General features: G+C 44.4%; 1 protein-coding gene across 1 annotated transcript in view; it reads right to left on the reverse strand.

Annotated features, from left to right (window-relative positions):
• Positions 1 to 2,391: 2,391 nt before the first annotated feature.
• The window catches only part of antxr2a (ANTXR cell adhesion molecule 2a), a 66,526-nt gene continuing 44,597 nt past the window's right edge, over positions 2,392 to 24,320 (reverse strand). Inside the window, exon 17 of the mRNA XM_035166726.2 lies at positions 2,392 to 5,027. Coding sequence (XP_035022617.1) covers positions 4,989 to 5,027 — 39 coding nt within the window. The 3' untranslated portion in view covers positions 2,392 to 4,988. The remainder of the gene's footprint in view (positions 5,028 to 24,320) is intronic.

The following is a 24,320-nucleotide window of genomic DNA, read 5'->3' on the forward strand; positions in this document are numbered from 1 at the left end:
AAATGTGGTGGAGTAATAAGGAAGCGTGGAAAAAACTATAAATCCTGAAAAACCATGTGAAATTCAAATTTAAATGTGACTAAATACTAATTAATTACCTGAGTCAAAGTCGATTAAAAGCCTTTAAGAGTTTATTTCACTGCAGCGAACACGTGAAACACGACACACACATTCAGATCCAGTTCCCGTTTCCCTGCTTCTCTCCTGAAACATCCGAACAAACCGCCGCCGCAGTCTCATCATCTTACAGGACTCGTAAATCTTTTATCAGCATTTATGGTATATTGGGCTTTAAAATTCACAGGGAGCTCACGGGGAAAAAAAGAGCATCGGGATAAAGCTCGGGAAATCCTGAACCGTCGAGCTCGGCTAATCCCCCAACCACCACCTGCATTTCCCACAGCCGTCGCTGAACAGCAGCCCCGCGTTTCGCCTGAGAAGGGGATTTAGTTGTAATGCTCTCAGAAACACAATGCATAAAATCAAGTGTCAACTCTAACAAGCTGTTGTGGGGGGGGGCCGGGCCGGGACCTCGGGGTCCTGAGGGGGGTCCCAACACTTTCCCAAAATTTCAGGGGACAACTGTGCAAATCAGGAATAACCTGGGAAGCCAGACGGGGTGGGGGGTGGGGGTTGCAACAGCTGCTTGAGTCTGCTCGCCGCCTGCCAGAGAAACTTTATCAGGGGAAGTGGAGGCTGAAGTTTTATGGCACTAAAGCCGCCTCCATCAAATTGTGAAAACAGACCCTGGTGGCGCAGCTCAGGGCGGATTTAGGAGTGTGCTTTGTGTTTCCTCGGCTGTTAGCGCTAATACAAAAGTGGGAGAAAAAAAATTGCAAAGAGCTTCGGATGCCGTTGTCCTCGTGTGCCACTTTTTACCGTTCGGACGACGGATCGACTCGAACACAACATCCTGTTCCTCTGTGGATCCTGAGAGAAACTCTCGTTGCAACGTTGCTGCGGCGACGCTTGAAATCTGAGTCAAAAACGAATTCACATCTTCAAAATTCAAAAATTGATATTTGTGAATTTCTCTGCAGCTGAATATTTGCAGCGTCTAAGCTTCTTTAAACACGCAGCATCTTTTTCTTCACTCTCCTCTCACACGTCTTTGATTTGTTCACATCACAGCTCTGAATACTGAGCTCCTCATGATGTACGAGCTGGAGCGGCAGGTATAAGATACATGTACATGAAGACAATTCAACAAACGAGTGATTCTTCTTCTTCCTCTGAATATAAATATGTCCAGAGGAGTTTTTTTGTTTTAGGTTTAATAAGTTGTTTCTAAAATAACACGTTAATTCCCGGGTTTTGTTTTTCTTACGTTGTTTTTAAAGTAATTTGCTGATATTTTTGCACGATTTTGTCGGTTTACCCATTCGACCACTTTTATCTTTTATCTAACTTGTGTATTTTTATGTATTTTCAGAGAGAGAAGATGAGACCGAAGGAAACGACAGAAAAGTTACTGTACAAAATGTTCAGAGAAAGAAAAAAACTTCACATCTTCACACTGTAAAAAGAAAAACTGTATGAACTGAGAAGCTCTGAGAGTAAAGAGACAGATTTGTGAACAGTTGAGTTTTGGGTTTGAATCTCGTCTGAATCTTTAAATAAACTGTGATGAGCTCGTTCTGCGGAAAGCTTTGAAGTCAAATTCAGACACAATGATCACATGAACCTTTACAGAATCACGTCAGCAGCACATGACGAGTCTGAGATATGATGATAGTTAAATATTAGAAAACAAAATACTTCTCTGTTTGATAAAGTCGTTCAAATTCTCTGAATCTACATTAAAATCCTAAAATGAATCTGAATTTTATTCTCTAAATGTTCAGCGATGGAACGATTCTCACAGTCGTGACTTCAGCTGAATGAATTCTAACGACACGGTGTCGCTCCACAAACTGTGATGAGAGGGAAACTCTGATATTTATGAAACTGGACATCAGACAAAGATGATTCTAACAATGAGGAAGGGTTATTGTACACACACACACACACACACACACACACACCTCAGCTGGCATCTTGTCACACTATGCAAATGTGGATAAAGCAGAAGGTGTATGAGCGCATATTTTTACTAAATGCAAGACCTCATTTTTGGGGCGTTGGAAACCTTAGGGGTTTTTGTATACGTGTGTGTGTGTGTGTGTGTGTGTGTGTGTGTGTGTGTGTGTGTGTGTGTGCTGTGCCTCCGGTGACTGACTTCACAGGGGGAGAGGCTGCACACTGTCCACTCCTCTGTCCACACACACTCTGTATAATCACGTTCCCTGTCGGGCCCTATAAATCTGTAAGGGCCCAATTAAAGATGGCCTTCAGCGTGTCCACCCCTACCAGCGCACACGTGTTAAAAAAAAAACACAACAGCACACACACTTTTTCCTACAATGTGTATTTAACACAACAGGGTTTATTCGTCTGAAAATACAAACAGTGTAAAACTCAACAATACAAAAAAGCCATATTTGGTTTTTTTTGGGGTTTCAACTCACACGTGTGAGTTGAACCTGGAATCAAAGGTGCTTCGTGAATATGAGAATATATAAAAAACACAATCTTAAAGACAATGAAATGATAATTTACAGTCGATGAGTTGAAACTGAGCAGAAACCGAAGCAGGCGAATGACATTCAAGCTACAATCTGGTTGAAATGTGGATAAAAAAATAAAATAAAGACGCATCAACGACTTGTTTTCGACCCGAACTGTTGAATTTAAACTGTTGAAAAGTTAAATGTTTTAAAAATAAAAGTAAACTTATCTTCTCTTTTTTTTTTTCACTTTTGAATCTTAAACAATAAAACAACTTTATTTTTAAAAAAAAGCAGAAACACAAAAATACAAATTTTTCATCAAAAACATTCATTTACAACAAAAATATTTATTTTATGTACAATAAAAAAGTGTTGGACAATTTAAATACCGTGTGCGTGCGTGTGTGTGTGTGTGTGTGTGTGTGTGTGTGTGTGTGTGCGAGGACACACAAGGGGACATGTGACGTGTTGCTGCCGTGGCGACGTGTGTTGTGACGGTTGTGTAAATATCTCATTAGTCCGGGTTGAAAACGTCCTCGTGCTCCTCGTCGTAACAAAGACGACAAAAACGAAAACGTCCTCGTCCAGAAAAAACGCTGACGAGCCTGTGAAACATCCGCCCGCAAAAATTATGCAAGAGGCTAAAAGTGTTGAAGTCGGACATAAATACCAGTGCACCCCCCCAGGATTTGATTGGGTTTATTTACGTCCCTCCGATCAGGACGAAGAGGAAACAAAGGAATAATTAGAGCGGCGTGTCGCGCGGCGCCCGCCCGCCCGCACGCGCCCCGCGCCCACCGACCGGGAGACGCCCATTCCCCCCTGAAACTTGATGGTTGTTGAACTTATTTTTAGTGTCATTTGATAAGCTTCCCTGCTTGCACAGAGACATCCCACTGACCCAGCCACTGGTCATTGTCTATACCGCTTCCCGTCAAAGCCGCCGCGCTTTGTCAGGTTTCGACTCGAATATCCATTTTGCATCTGAAGTACGGAATCCGAAGTGACTGGATCATTCGAGCCTTTTTCTTCAGCTGCTGCCCCCTTTCCTCCCCCACAGTGTTTCCGCTCACGCTGACATCATTTGGGATTGGCGTCATGACAGCGCGCTTGAGAAATCCACAATATATATAAGTATATATCCCCTGCTTTTTGGGGTGGGTTGAGGGGCGGGGGGGGTCACATAATTTCTGGAAATGAACAATACTTATCCGTCCATCGCATCCGTTGCTTTTAGTTTGCGTTTCGGAGGTGGCGCGGCGTCACCGCGGCGCCGTGTCCTCTTTTTCCTGAGAATAACGCGGTATTAGGTCATCCAATGTCAAAAGGCATAAAAAAAGAGGCTTCACAGGCTGCTGCTTGCTGTTGCCTTTAATTATTTTAATTAAACTTTGATATTCCGGTGCCGAGAGAACCACCGGGTCGTGACGCGGCCCGGGCCCCTCAGAGGGATTGAGACGCCGGGGCCGAGCGGCGTCGGGGCGGCTGTATCTATATCTTGGAAGTCTTAAGTGATGGGCCTGTTTATGGGCGGTGATGTGCTACGCCTTGCCGAGCAGAGAGCAGACTGCGCTGGAAACAGGGGCAGGAAACACCAAGCGCCATGTCAAGGTCTTCAAGGCATCAATCCCTCAAACGGAGCCGAGGCTCATCGTGGCGAGGAGGCTGTCCCGCGGTCGAATAACGCTCTATTAATTTCCTTGTCCCGAGTGCATAATGAAAGGAAGGTGTCTTAAAAAAAAAAAAAAAACTCAACTACAGGGCGAAGTCTTGATGCCTTTCTAGTACCTTGGGGCATCCTGTCCACAATTTGTCATGCGTGTGCACTTCTCAGTGTTAAAATGACAAGAGGAGCCCGTCAGAGGGCGGCCGCCGGGCACCCGGCCCCGCTGGAGTTGGACAGGAGTCGCGAGGAGACATTGCCAAGAGGCAGTGGACTTCTGCACTGGTGAGGCCCCACTGGGATTGTTCCCACTTCCTCGCCGACGGCAAACAGCCCCTTCCCTCCGTGGTTTTTATTTATTTATTTATTTATTTTGTTAGATAGCTTCCGTCTGTGTACGTGAAATGTGGTTTTTCACAGAAGGCACAATATGGTCAGAATATGTGAAGCCTTTGGTAACGGAGTCCGAGCGCCGGCTTCTGGGGCGACCCTTATTAAAATAAATTAAAACCTTATTTTTTAAGTGCACGTGTGTTTAAAGAAAAGCTTGTAAATAACTTAAGGAATAACAATATTAACATTTCAGCCGTCGTGTGTGTGTGAGCTTCGAGCGGAGAAGCAGAAACTTTGTGCACAAAGTGAAGCGGGGGGAACAGGAAGTGGTTTTAGCTGCAGGATTATACATCTTTTAAAAAAATAAAAATGGAAATAATAAAAATAAAAAAACCTGAAACTTCTTCTTCTCGAGTTGCTTGTCACTCGCTCGTCTGTGTTTTCTACTGATGCTGCACTCGGTTGAAATTAATACAGCGACCCTGAAAACAAGAGACGAGACAGAGAGAGAGTTAACACTTTCAGAATTAACATCAAACTTATATATGACTTCAGTTTTTCACTTTATTCTGAATATTTGCTCATATTTATTATTAATATTTACCATTAATACTATAATTTTTCAAAATATTAACATATTCTATTAATATAGATTTTAGTAATAATTGTTCTACTTTTAACCCCTTAAAAAAATATATATTAAAATAACAAAAATAAAACAGATAATATTCATTGAACAATTACAATCTAATATTTAATAATGATAAATCCTCTTAATTCATTGTTCTCAGTTTTTCGACATCGATGTTTCAGCTGCAGTCGAACAAAACATCATCAACTGATGAACCTGCACCAACGTTTTTACTGTTCATTCACTACCTGAAAATACAACAAAAACACAGTGTGTGTGTGTCTGTCTGTCTCTGTGTGTGCATGTGTGTCTGTCTGTGTGTGTGTGCATGTCTGTGTGTGTTTGTCTGTGTGTATGTCTGTCTGTGTGTGGAGCAGTTGTCTGAGCCTCAGTGCAGCAGTAGGCCAACTGGCACCAAGAGGGAGCTCTCGCACAGTGAATCCTCCGCAACTCGTCGGCCTGCAGCCTCACACACACACACACACACACACTTTCTTACACACACACACACACACACACACACTCTTACACACACACACACACACACACACACACACACACACACACACACACACACACACACACACACACACACACACACACACACACACACACACACACACACACACACACACACGTGTTTACTACTACAACTGTATTTCTTTAACGTCATAAAACAGGTAGTTGTAGTTTTTACGTTTTAAGGAGCAGAGAGACAAACTGACTGACTCCAGATCTGAGGACGAATTCCTCCACAAGAGCAGCAGCAGAGTTTTCCTTCGTGAAAAGTAAAAAACCCACATAATCACACTTTCTTCCAGTTTCATCGTTCCATGCAAACGAACACTACAACAATACAACGCAGGCGAACGGGGATTTGACTTGTGCTTCTCACAGCTGAGGTTCTCCGTGGTGTCTCTGCTCATATCGGGATAATTAAGTCCATTTTAACGATTCAAACAGAAAAGAGATGTTTTGTCTTGTAACTTTAAGTCAAACTCCAAAACAGAAGCCTCCAACTGGCTTTGAACTCAGAACCTTCTGGGTGTGAACTTCTGAGCCTCTGTGAAGGTTTAATGTCGAGGAAACATGAACATGAAGACACACATCAGGATTTCTAGGGTTTCGAACGTGCACATGTACGTAAATAGTTTTATTGTGAAGGTGAGTGTGAGTGTGTGTGTGTGTGTGTGTGTGTGGACATGCGATATCTTCCTCATGCTGCCGTGGCTCAGTGAGTTTTTATGTCCTCTTCCTCCTCTTCCTCCTCTTCCTCCTCTTCCTCGTGTTTTGGGACTTAACTGTGCATCTCCGCTCTCTCACTGTGTGTGAGAGTGTGACGCCCTTTTTACTTGTGAGTTATTTAATCTTTAAATCTTACAAATATTACTTGATATAATCGTGTACAAATAAAAACTGCTCATGTGAATTAAATGTTCTTGGACAGACGTGATCACAACAAGTGGCTTTTCGCTGTGTCGACGGTAAAAACAAGAGTAATTAATCTGGTTTCTCGCTCGGACGTGAACGCTGACGTGTTCTGGGTCGTTCTCTTCCGTCAGCCGTCACTGTCCAGGCCCGATCTCCGAGGATTCATTGTTTTTGGAAAAAGTGTGAGCACTTACACTACTTTGGTTGTCATAGTAACCGTGCAGACCCACACTTTTCTGACCTTCTCTGTCCAGCATCTCATGCTACAACCCCCCCCGACATTTTGCTGCTGCTGCTGCTACAGCACAAACAATAATTTTCAGAAAATATAAAACGTGTCAGTGAGTCTTGAACCTTGTGCCAACAGGTGACGTCATGTTCCAGGTATTCAGTCGTCATGGCGACTCAGAGGGTTGACTCGAGTTTTACAGCCACAGTTGTTGAATCACAACAATATCAACAAATGCTGCAGCTTCTTCTCTCCTGCACGACGCCGTCCGGAGGGAAACCATCCAGGAGGAGCTGAAAACCATGCAGGCACATTCTCGCACATGCAGGCCGCACCCCGTCCAGGTGGCAGCTTCCTTACGGAGGCGTCACGGACAGAAATGACCACGAGGCGCCGGTTCGTCGGCCGCCTGGTCAACGCAGACCTGCCAGTTCCTCGCAGTACAGTATCAGCACTACAGTCTGGCTCGGGAGCAGAAGTGTGCATGGGCCGAGTGTGACGAGGGCTTTAGACAAGCTGGAGAATCTTCCATTCCTCATTACTTGGCAGGACGGCTGGGTGTTTGGTGGGGGGGCGGGGGCTTCGCTCCATCTCTGCATGGTAAGCCCCTCAACGTGTACCCTCTGCAGCTAATCTCACACAGTCAACAAATAAGGCACATCAGATGCTGTTTTGGCCGCGGCCATCAGAGCGGCTAAGTTCAGTGGATTTCGCTGGTTTTACGGCGTGGAGGAGGGAGGGGGACTCAGCGAGGAAGGGGCGCTCTGCAGCGGCAGGATGGGAAGGCAAAGCAGGGGGATCTGGAGCGAGGGGCGAAGCAGGTGACGGTCAAACCCATTCCAGCTCCTCGGTTCCCCGGATGAGCGGGGCCCGACTTGGCAGCGAGCGCTGCCTCGTAACTGGGCCACGCTGGAGAGACGGGGGGGGCCCACCTGTGCCACGCGGAGCGGCAGAACAATAGTCTGAATATGTCAGCACGGAATGTCAGTGGAATCTCATCAGACAGACGGGAGGGAGCGTGACTGCAGATAGACGGGTGGATGAGTCAGGTGGGGAGACGGAGAGGTGAAGAGACAAGAGGAGGGGGTCAGGGCGAGAGGCAGCGACTTCCAAATGAAGACGGAGATTAATCAGGTTCGTTACTGACGCTCCACCGGCATTATGTGGAAATAAATGGAAATATACTGAACGGTGACACAGGACCGCCGGACACGGCTCAGGAGATCCAGCAGAGAATCTCAAATGCAGACGACTGCGTCTGTTTTTGTCTGTTTATTCATATTTAATCTATAAAATATCAAAAAAATAAGAACAAAAAAAGTTGATTCACTGGTTAATTTTCAGCCAGAATGGAGCCAAGCAGGATTCTTGCAGATTGAGCGTAAACTGAAGCATCTGAACTCGTCCTGTGGCGTCTGGACTCCGTGTTGTTGTAAACTTTTCCTCTCTCAGAGTCTCGAGTTGAGCTCGTATCAGATGACGAGCTGCAGAGGTTCTCATTAGTTCAGGCTTTGATTGTTATCTCTCAGTGTTTGACCAAACTCTGTCCCTTTTCTTTAAGACAAACAGATACTGTTCTAATTACCACAGACCTCAGTCTATCTCCTGGATCTGCCTGTTTCTCCTCATCCTGAGGTCAGTGGTTGTTCTCTTGGCCCAAACCGCTCCTTCCACCGAGGCTCAATGAAATCAGCTCAGCAGACAAAACAAAAAGAGAAATGGCAGTCGGAGTTCTCAGACCTCCACCTGGCTGATTGGCCACTTTAACACCATATTGCATAAACGTGTATTGAGATCAGATACATTCAGATCAGTATCTGGATCTGCAGCTGTTCATAGAGACGAGCGGATATATTTATTATTTCTCTCCGGATCGTTTCTTGAGAATTAAAAGTAAAAAACACCCAAATGTTAAAGAGAAGTTGTCTTTGCATAATCCTGCTGACAAACTGACAAACAATTAAAACATTAATTACCTCCTTGCTGGAGCTAAATATTTTTTCAAAACACAAAACTGCTTTTGTAAAAACTAATGAGTTTTGATTTTTATTTGAAGATAAACCGAATGACTGGTTTCTAACTGGGTGACGATGTCCCTTCTCTTAAGTTGTGTTGTGTCCACTTTGCTATTTCCTGGCTTCCCAGTGGGGTTTGGACAGAACACGTCTCGAGTAAACAAGTTTAGATAAATACTAGAGAAGATGTCAAACCACCGTATGAACCCAGGTTAGTTTATTACCCTGCAGCCATTTCCCAAAATCGACTCCCCTCTCTCAGCAAACACGGAGAATCAGAGAGAGAATAACTGAACCAAGACTAAAGCCTTCTCTTGAAGAAAGTGAGAAAACAAGTCCTTGATCTGGCCCCAAAATTTAATGGATTCCTCCCTTTCCCCCCCCACAACTCACCCTTCCACCAAGTTTCATTAAATTGGTTCGGTAGTTTTTGCGTAATCCTGCTGACGGACAGCATCAGAAACATAAACTGAAAAATGAAAGTTGATGCTTTTCTAATGTTTTTCTTGACATGTTCACATTTGTCTGTAAGAAAAAACCTTCAGTGAGCGGAAACAGCTGAAGGTTGAGTTTCTTCATCTGGTTCCACAAAAAGCCTTTGAGTGAACATTAGTCATGTTGTGAGAGAAGGTGCTTCGTCTCAACTACGACAACTTAATATTCACCTTTCAAATCAAACATCAGTCATTTTTCTTTTCAGCTGACAGGATCTGATCCAGTCCTCGAAGTTTCACTCGTACATTTGAATGTTTCCTTCTCTAATATATTAAATCAAGCGTTTGTCTCTCGATGACGTCGGCTCAGAAACAAGTTTCTCCTACGACAGTATTTAGGAGGCAAATAACAGAAAACAAACACAGCTGATCAGGAGTCAGCTTCCTTCCAAATGTTTGCACTGAGCTCGTCGTATTAATCGATTGTATAGTTTGTCACATTTGTGAAATCAAAAAAAAAAAGAAAAGAGAAGAAGCCTAAAGGAAGCATCCATTTAGGTTACAAACAAATCTCCCATCTGGACTGGAGTGCAAAAACACTTTCAAGCATGGGAGTTGTAATCCAGTTGCAAGATGCTTATTTTTGCAGTGATAAGCTTCAGGCTTTGAAAGATTTTATCACCAGAACAGAGACTTTTCTTTTTTTTTTTCCTTCTTCCCACATTAGAGCTTTGCAGCTATACAGTATCTTAGTTAATCCAGGGTTTAGTTAATCCAACAGCAACAGGACGACGGCTACATTACTCCAACACTTGTCTGTTGTTGTGGTAAAAAAATAATGACGAGTTGAACAAGGGAAAGTATTGAAACTGTCGTACGCGTCTCAGAGCACGTTCGACGGCGGCCGAGGGAACTCAGCGCACTGCAAATTATGAAAACACGTGCAAATAGAAACGTCACACGTGCAAATTAGGAAAACAAATGAGCTGCAAAAAGTCACAACACATGCAAATACAGAAACGTGCTGCGATTTGGAAACTGAAATGTTTCCAGGGGACGGAAAAAAGGGATGAACCGACTCTAGTTCAATACTTTGTGAAGTTCAATGACAACTGACGAGTAGCAGACTTCAATAACTTCACAATACTTACTAATACTTTTACGTTTGACTAAATCAAGAAGAGTCAGTCACAAGCTCTTCTTGCGGTCGATCACAAGACACTGTGATGTTGACCTTTGACTTCTAGGAAATAAATTCGAATTTTTATACAAATATTTGTATTAAATTTGTGTTTTGTGAGGCCACAGTTATATTGACCTCTGCACCGAAGTAAAGGCAATTTCGTGAGTTCTTCATATGCAGAATCATAATTAGGTCAGTAAGTGAATATTAATGCCAAAGTGGAAGAAATCCCATCATAGTTTCTGAGATTTCATGACTTTGTGATGCACGTATGGACGAACACGCCGAACAACAACCTCAGCACGACGACATTAACGGAAGATTAACCCAAACTTCAACTTAGAGCCATGTTGGTGCAATTCACCAAACTACTTCTCAGTGTTAGAAATCCCCCTTTGACAAAAAAAAGTGTGAACTGTTCCTTTATCAGATCCACAGTCGTCCTCTCTGCACAGTGTCGTCTCCGTCCTCCGCGCCCCCTGCCTGTGAAACCTCGGCCTCCAGACATGTGTTCTGTTTTACTCCGTCCTCTGCCACATATTGAACAAATTAAAAGTTCAAGTTGGACGGACGAAGCACAGCTGCACGAGGACAGAGGAGGACGCCAGAGTGTGAGCAATCCTCCCTCCACGAGGCTGCTGGCCCTCTTCTCACAGCACCTCACACACACACAGACACACACAGACACACACAGACACACACACAGAGACAGACACACACACTGCCCACACAGCGCAGCCATCTGGCCTGCTGGGAAATCAGAGCCACCTGAGACTCGGCCAAATACATGATGCTTGCTGACAACTCGGGCATTTCTTCTTCTCATTGTAAAGAGATGAACACAGATTGTACAGGCACATAAGGTACATGGGAGGACGACGTTAATAAATAAAAAACAGTTACTCCTTTACGATGCTGCGGAGTTGAACCCTTGCATACGACGTATCGGAGCTGAAATCTACCTCCTCTTACAAATAAGTGAAGAATTATCAGCCTTTGGTTTTGCCACCAACCAGTAAAGTGTAAATAAACACATTGTTTTTTCCAGATTATCATGAGGTCACTGTGACCTGTGACTGATGCATCTTTGGTTCCAAGTGATAACCGACAACAATTTCCTAAAGACAGACTTGAGACATCATCTTCAAGAGGCCAATGACTCGACCCTTGAGCACCGGGAATCTAACCAGTTAATCAGTGAGTCCAAGTGAACATTGAGCATCTCGTTCACTTGCTCTTTGGAAACAACGGTGATCACACTCGAGTCTTTGAAAAACTGCAGGACGTCAGATGTCAGGATCGAAAATCGTAGGCTTTTAGATCGAGCGACAACGAGGTGGAAGTGTTAGCTTTGCATTCACCGCTTGTCGTCAAGTTGTGACTCGATCAGAACAAATCAGGTTGAGATGCCGATCCAGAATACATCCCCAGAGATTTTGAACCAAAATGGCGCAAGAAGCATGTTCAAACTCTGCAGTAACGTGGACAAGAGGCGTAAATGTAGCACCAGTGAGGCCGTAGTACTGTGGATGGAGCGTTGGGCTAAATTCCTCCATTTCCTATTTGCTTCTGAAGCATTTATCAGCCTGTATGTGTTTATTCTTGCAGCTCGTCCCCGGTCAACGTGCTGCGGCCAAACGTCTCCAAAGCAAAGCGCGAAGCAGCTTCTGACCCTGTATCAGCTGTCTGCGACTGCAGGGATAAGTGCTACCTCGTGAAGCTTGAACACGGACGCCACACTGTACTGTAGGTGCAGCTGTTTCCTGTCTGGGCCTCCTGCTAGCCCGCCCTCCCAAGCCTCGCACAACTCCCCACCCCGCCCGCCCTGGTTTTTGTCAGAGTAAGCGCACATCATTGGCAGCTAAAAGCTCTGGGCACCGTCCCTCTGGTTGTTCCAGGGAAATGCCAATCGTTTTGGCGTCGACAGGGCCCTCACAGACGGTGCAGGAAGGCACAGATGGCACTAATGGACGCGCAGAATCCAACCGAGGGACCGGGACAGAGCCACACCGGAGCGCCGTCCAAATAACTGTAGTGTGAATGTACTGTATGGCCAACGCGCCACTCTGCTCTAGCGGGGCCGCTGCCACGGCGATGCGGCATAAAGAATTTAAAATGATAAAATAATCATAGGAGAGGGAGGTGGTGGGAGGAGCGGCGTGGAGCGGCGCCAGGAGGATCAGACAGAGGAGAGATTGTTCTGAGGCCGATATGTGTTTAAGTGACTGAGACAGGCCTCCTCCGGCTAATGATCTGAGATGAGAAGAGCCAGTTAATAGACTGCACCTTCTCCTGGTACAATGATACTTGTGTAGAAGGTGTAAACCAGCTGATAGCCTGCTTCGTGACCCCCCGAAGCGATAGACTCTCTCTCCCTCCCTCTCCCACGTGAGGCCCACATGCTGCAGATTTGAACATTTGTTGTGTAACGCATTCACAAAAAGACACTCCAGTCCTGTTTAGCTGGTGGTGCTAAACAGATGCTTGTAGGAAGAGCTCGTCGGTCGCAGCTTCTCGGCCAATGAGAACCTGTTTGGAGCCGCGTGTTCTTCGGATAAAAGTTTGAATACGTCAACCGGGTCGTGGCACCTTGAGTTTCAACCTTTTTTTTCAACCGTCTGTGTGTTTTTCTAAAAATGTAAGTGGCGAGCGGAAGAGCAGTTAGGTGGGAGGATTGGAACCGGAGAAAGGAAAAGCGTGGCATTTGGAAATGTATGGAGAAAAAAAAAAACTTTCTCAGGTGCTAATTGGCAACGGAAAATATGTACGAGAAAACTGTTTTCTTGCAAAATTCATCCTAGAAGAGCGACTAACGTGAAAAGACGACGATTTAAACTGCAGCAGCACCCGAAAAAAAAGAAATAGAAGCCAGTTGTGCAGTGGACACACAGACACACAGCTGCTCCGTGTCCCAAACGCTCAGATCTGCAGCACAACGCGCTCAGACAACATGTGCAAACCTTCTGAACTCGACTCCAAACTAAAAAATAAAGAAGGAGGGGGCCCCCCCCATTTGTTAATTTCTCCTTTGGGTGCCACCGAGTATCAGCGTCCTCAAAAAAAAAGCCAGTGGGCTCATCTGTACTTTTAAATTATGTGTCATGGCCACAGCCCGTCCTCGCAGAGGGGCCAGGAGAGACGCCACAAACACTCAGAGCTGCACCAAAAACATAAGCTCACTTCATGTCTCCGGGTCACGGCCCCATCAACAAGCATCTCGTGCCGCTGTAAAGTATGTGCACAGTTAGGTTCTCTGCTCTGTGCTAAAAGGGAGTGAACCTCGCTGACGCTCGCAGCTCAGGGTCCTTTTTGTCCTTTTAGATATTTAGAAAGTGCACGAAAAAAATCGGGATTAACAGCAATCAAGGAAGCTGGTGAGAATTTGAATTTGAGCAAACTTGCCAAAAAGATGTAGTTTTTCTTCTTCCTGCACGAGAGAAAGACGGAAACAAAATCCATCTGCAGAGAAGTCATCTATTGATGATAGATTGTCGGTTGTTGTTTTTTGTGCACGTGCAAATTCACATCTCATAAATCCGTGATGCAGTGAATGTGTATTATAGACCTGCATTATTACCAATATTGTATTTTAGAGTTTTAATGTGATCAACAGTGAATCTGACACAATCTACACACAACTATTGAATTCCTGCAGACAAGCAGAGATATTTACAAAAAAAAAAAGTGACCCGAAAATCTGCCATCGCTCTGCTCGGGCCACAAGTTTTGTCCAACTTGACCTGAACCCAGCAGGGATTCAGTGTTTTGTGATATAAGTTCTGCCCAATATAAGGCACATGCAGCATAAAGAAGTCAAGTATTCCAGCCAACGGGACCAAACGTGACACAAACACAAACGTCACTTCAAAATTTTGGTCAGAATCCGGCTCAATATCTTCTCCTGGGCTGTTTTACCAATACTGCAAAGGGTAGAAAAGCTACTTCGGCTAAAATATAGTTTATATATATGTTAAAGGTCCGGGTCCGGACTCTGATCCACTTTTCACTGACCTCTGTTATCGGCTATAACAACAGAAACAACTTTGGGCCACAGGTAAATTCACCAGCAGGTAAAAATGGTTTCCTGTCACTTATTAATAACAACGTACATTTCACACCAGGTGTTTCTGCTGCTTCAGACGACCGACGGAACATTTCTTCCGTTCTCGTCTGGAGTTGAAGACAAAAACTGTTTCCATCCAGATATAAATATGTTTAAAGTCCATCTGGGCCCAAACTTTGTTGCCTTGAATTTTAATCTGTCAATATTTTAAAAACAGACGATTCAATCTTCACAAACCTTTTTGTAAATAAAGGTCTTAGTGCGACTCATTAGCAGCAATGTGCTTTACTCTGATGCCAGTCGTGTTTCTGTGTGAGCGAGCAGATAAATTCTCAAGTGCTGAAGATCTTGTTTTGGAATGGAACTCTTTGATTGGCCTCGATTTTTGGAAAGTGTCCCTTCAGTGTGTGTTAATGTGTGTGTGTGTGTGTGTGTTAATGTGTGTGTGTGTGTGTGTGTGTGTGTGTGTGTGTAATGTGTGTGTGTGTGTGTGTGTGTGTGTGTGTGTTACTGCTCCTGCTCCCTGCATGGTTCCCCCTCTTCCCCCTCCACCGGCGGCATGCTGGACGGGGTCACATGCGATCTGCTCTGAGCGGAGATGCAGGCCATGCGACAGCGAGGGCCAGTAATTGGAGTGAGCTGTCAAGACGAGGTGGTGTGTGTGTCTGTGTGTGTCCGTGTGTGTGTGTGTGTGTTGTGCACGTGCCAGGGCGGCTCCTCTCCTACAGGGTGGCACACATTAAAGTCCCTGATGAGGCTAATGCAGGAGGAAATGGTTTTGGCGTGGCGCCCGGCTGAGAGGTGAGAGGGGAAGGCCGGGCTGGGGCGACCCTGACCTCGACTGAATCTGGAGCAAGTGCAGGAAAAAAATAAAAATAAAAGCATAGAAGAAAGTAAAAATGGCAGAAGATACTGTATATGTGTTAATATTTATTCTGAATATAAAAAAAAGAGAAATTGCAACTTCAGGAAGAAGATATGGACGTTCATGCACATGCAGGACAAAAAAAAAAGCTAAATCTCCTTTAGTTGTACGACAATGAATCTGCTGAACTTGCGTAGATGAAGCCTGTTTTGTATAATTCTGTGTTTTTGTCCCCGTCATCTGCAGATATGTGTTTTTAATGTTGAATTTATGATGGTTTGCATGTGTTTATTTAAAACCTGCCACCAACACAATGTCCCTCGTGCACGATAATGAATAAAAGCTTTTTTTAATTGGTCACCTGAGTTTAATTTTAAACAAATATTCATGTATATTTTTAATAGCGATTCTGAACCTTAGAATTCAACGCCTCATATTTGTGTAATTATTGAATCATTGAACCTTCAGACGTAATAATCCAGAGAGAGATCACAGCCCTCGTTTCTCCGCTCGGAGTTAATCAACTCATTAAAGATGCAGATTTGCAGCTAACGACGTGTCGACGTGAACTCGCCAAGAAAACAGGCGACGTCTTCCTGCCGTCGACGTGATTAACAACAATTACAGACAGAGAAAGTCAGAGAAGAGCATTAATGGGACGCTGCCTAATCACAGGCACAGCGGGGATAATTGTGTTGTGGCTTGATGAATTAGTTATTATTAGCTTCTCTGACAATTTGGTGCGTTTCTCGTCAGCACGTGAACATCTGTAGCCGCGTTGTTAGTGTTCGACTCTGACGGACAGAAAAGTTACATTTCAAAACACACATTTTCATTTTTCTAATATTTTAACAATTAATTCTGCGACATTTTGGGTGTTTGAGGTTTTCTGCTTTATTATTTTGCCTTTAAATAATCATGAAAGATGTTGCTTATTCGTATTCTACATTAAATGTGTCGTTTAACTATTGAACATAAAACAGTCTTTGATAAAAAAAGAAAGATTTCAGATGTGTGGCTGCGTGGCAAAAAAAAAGGCATATATTGTATTAATTTATTTGTATTAACTGTGTTGTAGTTGCTGTTTATATTCCAGGAGGTGTTCTGCTTATTTAGCAGAGCACAGTTGATTTGCACCAAAGGTTCACGGCTCATAATTCACGACCAAAATCTGTCTTCATGTTCAAAGTTGAATTTGACTTTACAGCAGAAACTCTCAGCTTTAAATCTCAGCGGGAGAACAAGTTGTTATTTACGAGGCTGTAAACTAACGGGGTTGAAACGCGGGCGAGCGGCGGCGGCGGCGTCCTGCTACAGCGGGTGGACGAGCTCGGTGATAAAGCATCTTGTTAGCTCTACTGAGGAAAATATGCTTATCAAGCCGCATGTTAATACAAGCAGTAAATAATGTGATCATCGGCCAGCGATGCTGGAAATATAACAGCGTGAAGGAGCCTGAAGCTACGCTGACGACAGGGAGGTGTTTATGTGTCTCTCTTTTTTTCCACATGGGCTCCAAACTGTGAGAACTGGGCTAATGTGACCTGAGCGTGGAAGACATGAGCACTAACACACACTGGGTGGACCAACTGCAGGCTATTTACCCAACATGCACGGAGGAAACCTCACTCAGCTGCGTTAAGGCTGCGGAAACAGATACAAATCAGTTTAACGGGATGAATTTACACAGGAGACAAACTAGAAACAGATTTTTTAATCAGGAGATTTTTTTTTACTGCTGCTGAGTTCTGATGCTGGGAAGCTGTAAAATTCATGTTTTATGAGGTTTTCCGGTGAAGTGAAGCTGCTGCAGCTTCGTTTTTATGAATTATCTCGAGCTCAGTTGGAGGAAACATCCAGGATACTGTACGTGCACGTCGGGACTGAGCACTCAGCATCTTCCAGAAGACTGAGATTAAAATGTTTTCACACACAAACGTATGTTATGCACATTAAGAGGAAGCTGCAGTGAAAAACTTAAAGAGTTTGGTGTCATGTGATGCACAACAGTGAAAAACATCCGACTGCCTTGAACTGATATTAGCAAGAAAGAAATCAGGCTTATCTGGGGACTGGTTTCTACAAGTGGGTTAATTTGGTGCAACTTGATTAAATGTTGTTGGTTATTGGTGCTTTATATCTATTTATATATCTTTATATGTCTTTATATCTCTTTATATCTCTTAATATGTCTTTATGTCTTGATATCTCTTGTCCACATCGCACTTCCTTGAGCTTTGAACGATTCCCACGTCAGTTCCGAAGCCGATAACATAAACAGCCTTTTCATGTAAACTCTAATTGCCAAAACAATAAGCAAAATGGTCTCTAAGTTGATTAAATCGGGTGTTTTGAGATTTTATTTATTTTAGAATTGACCCATTAGCCCTGATCTTCCCTCCAGCTCCCTGCTCGAGCCCTGACACAAAACTGTGTTGAGTTCCCGCTTGCACTCTATCTTTAAGCCGCATGGTGCCATGTGCAGCTGAGCTCTCCGAGTGTGCGACACCTAAATCAGTCCAGATGAAAACAACTGCTGTGGTGCATCTGCTTCTTTTAAAAAGGGGGACGGCCCTCATCAGCTGCACCAACACTGGTCAACATTCTCCACTGTGACAAACGCGCCTGTGAACCCGAGTCGACTCTGGTTGACCTGGGAGTTGGTAGAAGAACGGGGGGGGGGCCTTGATTTGCAGGATGATGAATCGTCGCACGGCTCAAACCTTCCCCAAGGCCCGGCAGTGAAATTAACAAGTTTGGCAGAGCGGCGTTGCCTTCGCAGGCGAGCGCTGCTTCGGCAGGCGGAGGGCGGGTCGCCCCGCGTCTTTGTCTCAATGGAGACAAATCTTTGGCGGCCTGTTTGTTTGGAGAGGGGGTGTGAACAGTGCACGAGTCTATCAAATCAATTAGAGTCTTATGCAGAAATGGCCTGGCCTGGCCCGGGTCTGAAGGAGCTTGGCCCAGATCTTTTGTGAGGGGGTTATGTGAGTCAGAACGTTTCCACAGCCAACAGTCATGATTCGTGTACTCACAACACCAGCACGAGCGGGGTTGGGCGGGCGGGGGGAGGAGGGTGAAAGCTTGCATATGGCCAGAGCCAGTGTGTCACATTTGGGCTAGAGTTCACATTGGGCTCAGACGCTCACACCAGTGAAGCGATGCGAGGATCGGCTGCGGCACCGCGGCCGCGTCTGAGGGCGAGATTTAGCGGCTCAGGGAGCGGCGGGTAGAAACCTGCACCACATGTCCGCTGACATCACCTCCGTGCGCACATTTCTCCTCCATCTCCTCCTCGACTGATACAACGGACAGTGTTTACCTCTTTACGTCGTAAAGAGGAATGAAGCGTCAAGAGCTCCTCTCACGTCTCTGTGTGCCACTCGGGCTGCTCCTGCACGGCTGCAGGGAGGAATCACTACTTCCTGTCCGTCAACGGTGAAGCTTGGATGTCGTCCAGATCAGCGTCAACGCGGAAAACCATCAACGCACCACCGTTTGATTCCCCAGGTGACGGAGCCCTTCACACCTTGACTTTCTAGTTTTTTCGAATTTATGCAAACGAGTCTGTTCTCACTTTCCAACATGTCTGATTTTATTTTTTCTCTCAGTGGAAACCGACAGACAAAACACGAGGCTGCGGGCGAATCACTTCCTCTGAAGGCGTGAGCGCACATGTGTGTTTTAGTAACACGTAGTACATGTTACTGTGATTGACACATAGTATGGAAAGAGTGAAGTATCTTCTCTTTCATACAAACTTCCAGCGGAGGAAGCTGCAGAGTTGACCTAAAAAGTTCTGTGGCGCTAACAACGCTACACATCTTTGTCACATACACGCGTGTTGTTTTGGACACATCAAGAATTTATACTCTACGTTAGATACGTACATACGGGAACAAACAAAGACGTCTGTTTGCACTCGACGTTCGTTGTGTATTTGTGTACGTCTTTCTGAAAGGTATCGATACACATGAAACAGCAGTGCAACCAGAAATCCTGTTGGGGGCAGTGCAGGCAAAAGTTCCAGGTAAACGACACACGAGGAAGAAATTACAACAACGGTGCAACTATGTGAGTTGAGACTTAAAATCTGTTTAATCCGTTAAAATCACTTATCGAGCAGAATTGCGGGTTTAAGAAATTTTGAAATTCGTGATTTACGTTTGTTTTCTTCTCTGATATTTAAAAATCATCAATAATTTATTCAAAACACAAAGAAATCAATAAATAAATCCTCAACAGTTTAATGGATAAAGGAAATCATGGCTTAGCTGCATTGGGATGTTGTGAAAGGTCCCGTTAACACATCAGACACGACTGGAACATCTAATAATATAATATCCGGAGTGGAATCGTCCTGTTGATTTATCAGTCAGGCTCCGAATGTCGACTTCTGCGCCGCTGCTCTTTTCCTGCAGTAACACTGATTGCACTGTTTAATTAAGCAGGTTTTCAGACTCGGCGTCGGGTCAACACTCGCCTCAACTTCTGCTGCCGCCGTCAGCGTAAATCTGAGAGCGGCCTGCATTATCTTAATTTATTTGCATATGTTGGAGACCACAGACATTCACAGTCGCCCGAGGCCTCATCTCGAACACTCGGTATTGAGTGTAATTATTCAACAGGGTGGCGCGGCTGCGTTTTCTATTACGAGGCATTAAAAAGGCTAATGTCGCCGCTGTTTTCCTAATGGCGAGGTTGGTGGCCACGGCATTTATTACCGCGTGCAGATACTGCGAGTCTCCGAGGATATTTCACCGGGAGGACGCACATATGATGCTGCGGGGACGGGCCGTGTCTTTGCAAGTTTGCAAGTTTTTCGGGGGAGTCACGCTGCACTGTTTGGGGCGACGCGCGTCTTTAACTCAGCGTGTCAACATCACTTCCACTGAAGGGAAAACGCCAGCTACCATGTTTTATGCATTTGCTTTTCAGTTCAACTTCTCGTTCACGTCGCCGCAGCGAGACGCAGCTCGACTCGTGCTTCAGCTTTTATATTTTTACAGAAAACAGGTTTCATACGTTCGCTGCGGACGCGTCGGCCTTGATCGCCTGCCAGACGCCGAGACGCCGCCGAGAGGCGATGGAACGTGACACAGACGTGGCGTCTGGATGGGAAAGTGTTTGGATTCAGCCTCATTTCATCTTTGTCTAGTTAAGACAGTAATGACTTTAGGGTTTTCCCTCAATGGGGTAAAGAAAAAAATTGTGTTTGTGGATCAATTAATAATTTAAAAAGATGCTCTCGAAAACAAAGGGAACACAGAACGACAACAGGCGATGACAAACAAGAAAATGTCTGTTACATGACTCAAGTATTGAATAGACACTAGAATTTCATGATACCCTGTCTTAATTATCTTAATTTGGGGGTCATAAGCATGTTAATATATTATATATTTATCTTTGATGGATGTATTAAATACAGGAAACTGTTTCAATCTAACCCAAAGTCTCAAAGAATTTCAATTTTAACAGATAACTCTGGATTATTCCCTCAGTAACTCTGCTGTAATCACAAAAATATTGATAGATCTGTTTTCTCCAATATCAATATAACTAATTATACAATCTCCCACATGATTCAGACAAAACCTGTCACAGGATCATGAATTTGACCTAAATCCTCACAAACCTGATATGATTCCACCTGAAAGTCCATAAAACACAATATGGAATCATCTCCCAGCCTCAGTGACGATTCTACGACATATGAGCAGGAGGCAGCGGCCGAACCATCACAGCTACAGTACCAGAGAATTAACTTATCGGTGACAGAGCAGAGCAGCAACTCTCACGCACCCGATCTGTCTAATTGACTCAAATATTCTGCCCTGAAATCCCAAAGGCCTCGAACGCTGCGCACACACACACATACACACACACACACACACACACACATACACACGCACACACAGACACACACACGCACACACACAGAGGCCCCCTGTCCCCTCTGCTCTCTCCTCCCTCGCCCCGGCTTCATTAGCAGCGGTTTGCATCATCCCCGGTGAAAACGTCACATGTCATCAGTGACTCCATTCTTTATCACTTCCCGCGGTATAGACAGTGTAACCTTCAGAAACCTGCTGCCCACAGTTTTACGTCTTAATTAGGCGCACTGTCACAGGCGCCCAGCGCCCCTCGTCCCGATGTGAACGGACAGAGAGCGATGGAGACGGAGAGGGAGTGTGAAAGACGCAGAGGAGGACAAAGTCACACACCGAGGCAGCAGACAAAGGCCGAGCGAGAGGGAGAGAGTGAAGGAGACGATGTAGAGTGGAGGAGAGAGAGCGACGGGAGCAGGGAGAGGAAGAGGAAGAGGAGGAGGAGGAGGAGGAGGAGGAGGAGGAGGGTGAGGAGGGTGGAAGTTGATGTCCTGCAGTCGATCGGATGAGAGAAAGTAAAGGTGGAGCATTCTGGGTGAAGTTAAGTTTTGACATGTAAAACAGACAATGAAGAGTTTGATGTGATTTTAAATGAAGTAAACTTCCAGAAGAACATTTAAACTAAGACCTGGCGATCAGGGCTGAGCAATAAATCAATATCAGTAATTATCGCAATATCATTTTCATCAAAAACTTTAAAACAAAAAGGTTCAATATACATGGATGTGAAACTTGAGGCAGAAAACTAAATTCCTCTCAGATTTGTAAAATGTTGAAAAGTGAAAAGTCTCTGCTCATGAAGGAGTTTTAAACCACAACCTTCATTCACCAGTAAAAATCCATCTTTAAACTTAAAATAAATAAATAGTAACGCAACATTTATCATGATAATTGGCGATATCGACTCTATGGAATTGTTTTTATTGCGGTATAATTCAGCATGGCAGTATCGTCAGCCCATACTGAAGAACAATTAGAACTGCAGATGACAAAATAACATCTTTTAACAAAAGCACAATAAAAAAATGTTTTCTACAAACATTTTCCTTTTTAAAATCATGTTTTCACACAAGCAGCTGCAACATTTACTCAATGAGCAAAGAAAAAGCAGAAAATCTAAAAAAATAAAAACAGAAACCAGGTCACTTTTGGTACTCAAGTGTTTTTTGATATTCGGTGCTAGAAACACCATTTTCGTGCGTATTAAAAAATAATATTGAATCTCGCTGTCCAACCAAATGAGCTGCAAATCTTCTAGATTATTTAAAAGCCAATAAACTTGTCCTACAAACACACAAAAAAAAAATGCTCCAGTTTCAGACTATGAAGCTTAAGTTGCTCCTGAAGTATAAAAACAAAGTGTGAGAACCATCGAGCCTCTTCTCCTCAGTTACGTTCAAGCTTTGTGATTAAAACCTTATTTTTGAAATCTGGATTCTCATAATTAAAAGCATTTTCATGTAGGTTTTGTCGCAGAGAGCAGAATTCAGTACGAGAGCACGAAGGAGGAGGAGGAGGAGGAAGAAAAGCAGAACAGAGCGGAGAATTGTGTTGGCGACTTGCTCGGCGAGAAAAAGAGTGAAAATCCGGCTTAGCGGCGAAAACACTGGAGATGCTTGTGTCCTCGGTTTGGGGACAGCTGACGGGTTAACACTATTAAGACGGCGGAGAACACAGGACTGAATGTGCATCTGTGCCTCCGAAACACTGCGACCGAGCGGAGACACGGACTCGCAGACAGACGGACGGCAGAGGAGCGAAGGGACGACGCAGGAACACAGATTCTTTCTGTTTTCTTTTTGTTACTCCACGTCCATGACGCCTCTTTATCTTTCCTGGAGGCGAAACACAGCTTTAACAGTATTTTGTACGTCCTCATTTCGTGTTTCCTCTTTTCCACAGTAACATAAAGTATTTCTACATCGAATAAAAAAGATCCTCTTGGCTCTCGGGCCCCTGCTGCCGCGGCCCCCGAGAGCAGACGTGTAAACAGACAAACAGACAAGGAGGGAAAAGCCCACAGACGCTCCTCTGATGAGCTGCTGTACGGCCATGGAAGAAAAAAAATACCATTACAGCACTTAGGCATCAATTAAATCTGTATCATCATTACTCAGTGTAATTGAAGGTGAGACAACCTATCAATTGTAAAAGATCACACTGTCATTAAGGTTAATAAGCTGTTTTATAAACTATCGACATTAACATCGGATACATCTATTATCATGATGAATGACATATTGATAAAATAGGCGGTGAAATTGTCGTCTTCCTCCGGAAAAAAGACCGCGACTCAAACTGCGGAAAAAGTGGAAATTTCCCCCCGAGCTGGGACCCGAGAGGGAAACGACAACTACATCTGGAAGCTCGTCAGCGATGCTTTCAATTAGCCGCCGTGCAGTTTTGCCAGCGATTATCACATCTACAGCTTTTCTCTCAAATCAATTATGGAACGCTGTGATTTATTCATGGGACACTCAGGCTCACGAGGAAGTCGACCCCTGGACTGACGGAGAAAAAACATGTGCAGCGGCATCCTTAAAGAAGACATCTGTTTAAATCAGAAGACATCAGTCAATAAAAAAAACTATTTCAACTATGTGAGCTGCATTTTTTTTAAATCAGAAAAGTCAAATTCTGAGTTTTCTTTCCAGGACATTACAATAACTTATGAACTGTGATGAGACAAAACCACGTCGGAAGCGTCTGAGGTTCTTTTCCTCGTCTCGTCCGAGGTCACTTCACACAAGGAGCAGCAAAAAAAAATTAATTAGTGTCAAATACAAATTAAAACGTCTTTAAATTGCTGTTGAGCCCACAGTTTGGGATGAAAGCGCTCGTGCTTAAGCTCATTAGCGTAATTAATCTCACGTTAAAGAAGTGGCAGAGGCCCGGCGCTGAAGGAGTTAACGAGGTGGAGCCAGTAATTGGACGAGGAGCGACCCTTTCACGGCCAGTGACGCCGACATCCGCTAATTCACTTAAATGGTCACTAGAGGCCGAAGAATTTGGATCCAGAGAGAAACAGTGAGCGGC

Source organism: Hippoglossus stenolepis, chromosome 9, assembly GCF_022539355.2.
Source record: "Hippoglossus stenolepis isolate QCI-W04-F060 chromosome 9, HSTE1.2, whole genome shotgun sequence".
Lineage (NCBI taxonomy): Eukaryota > Metazoa > Chordata > Actinopteri > Pleuronectiformes > Pleuronectidae > Hippoglossus > Hippoglossus stenolepis.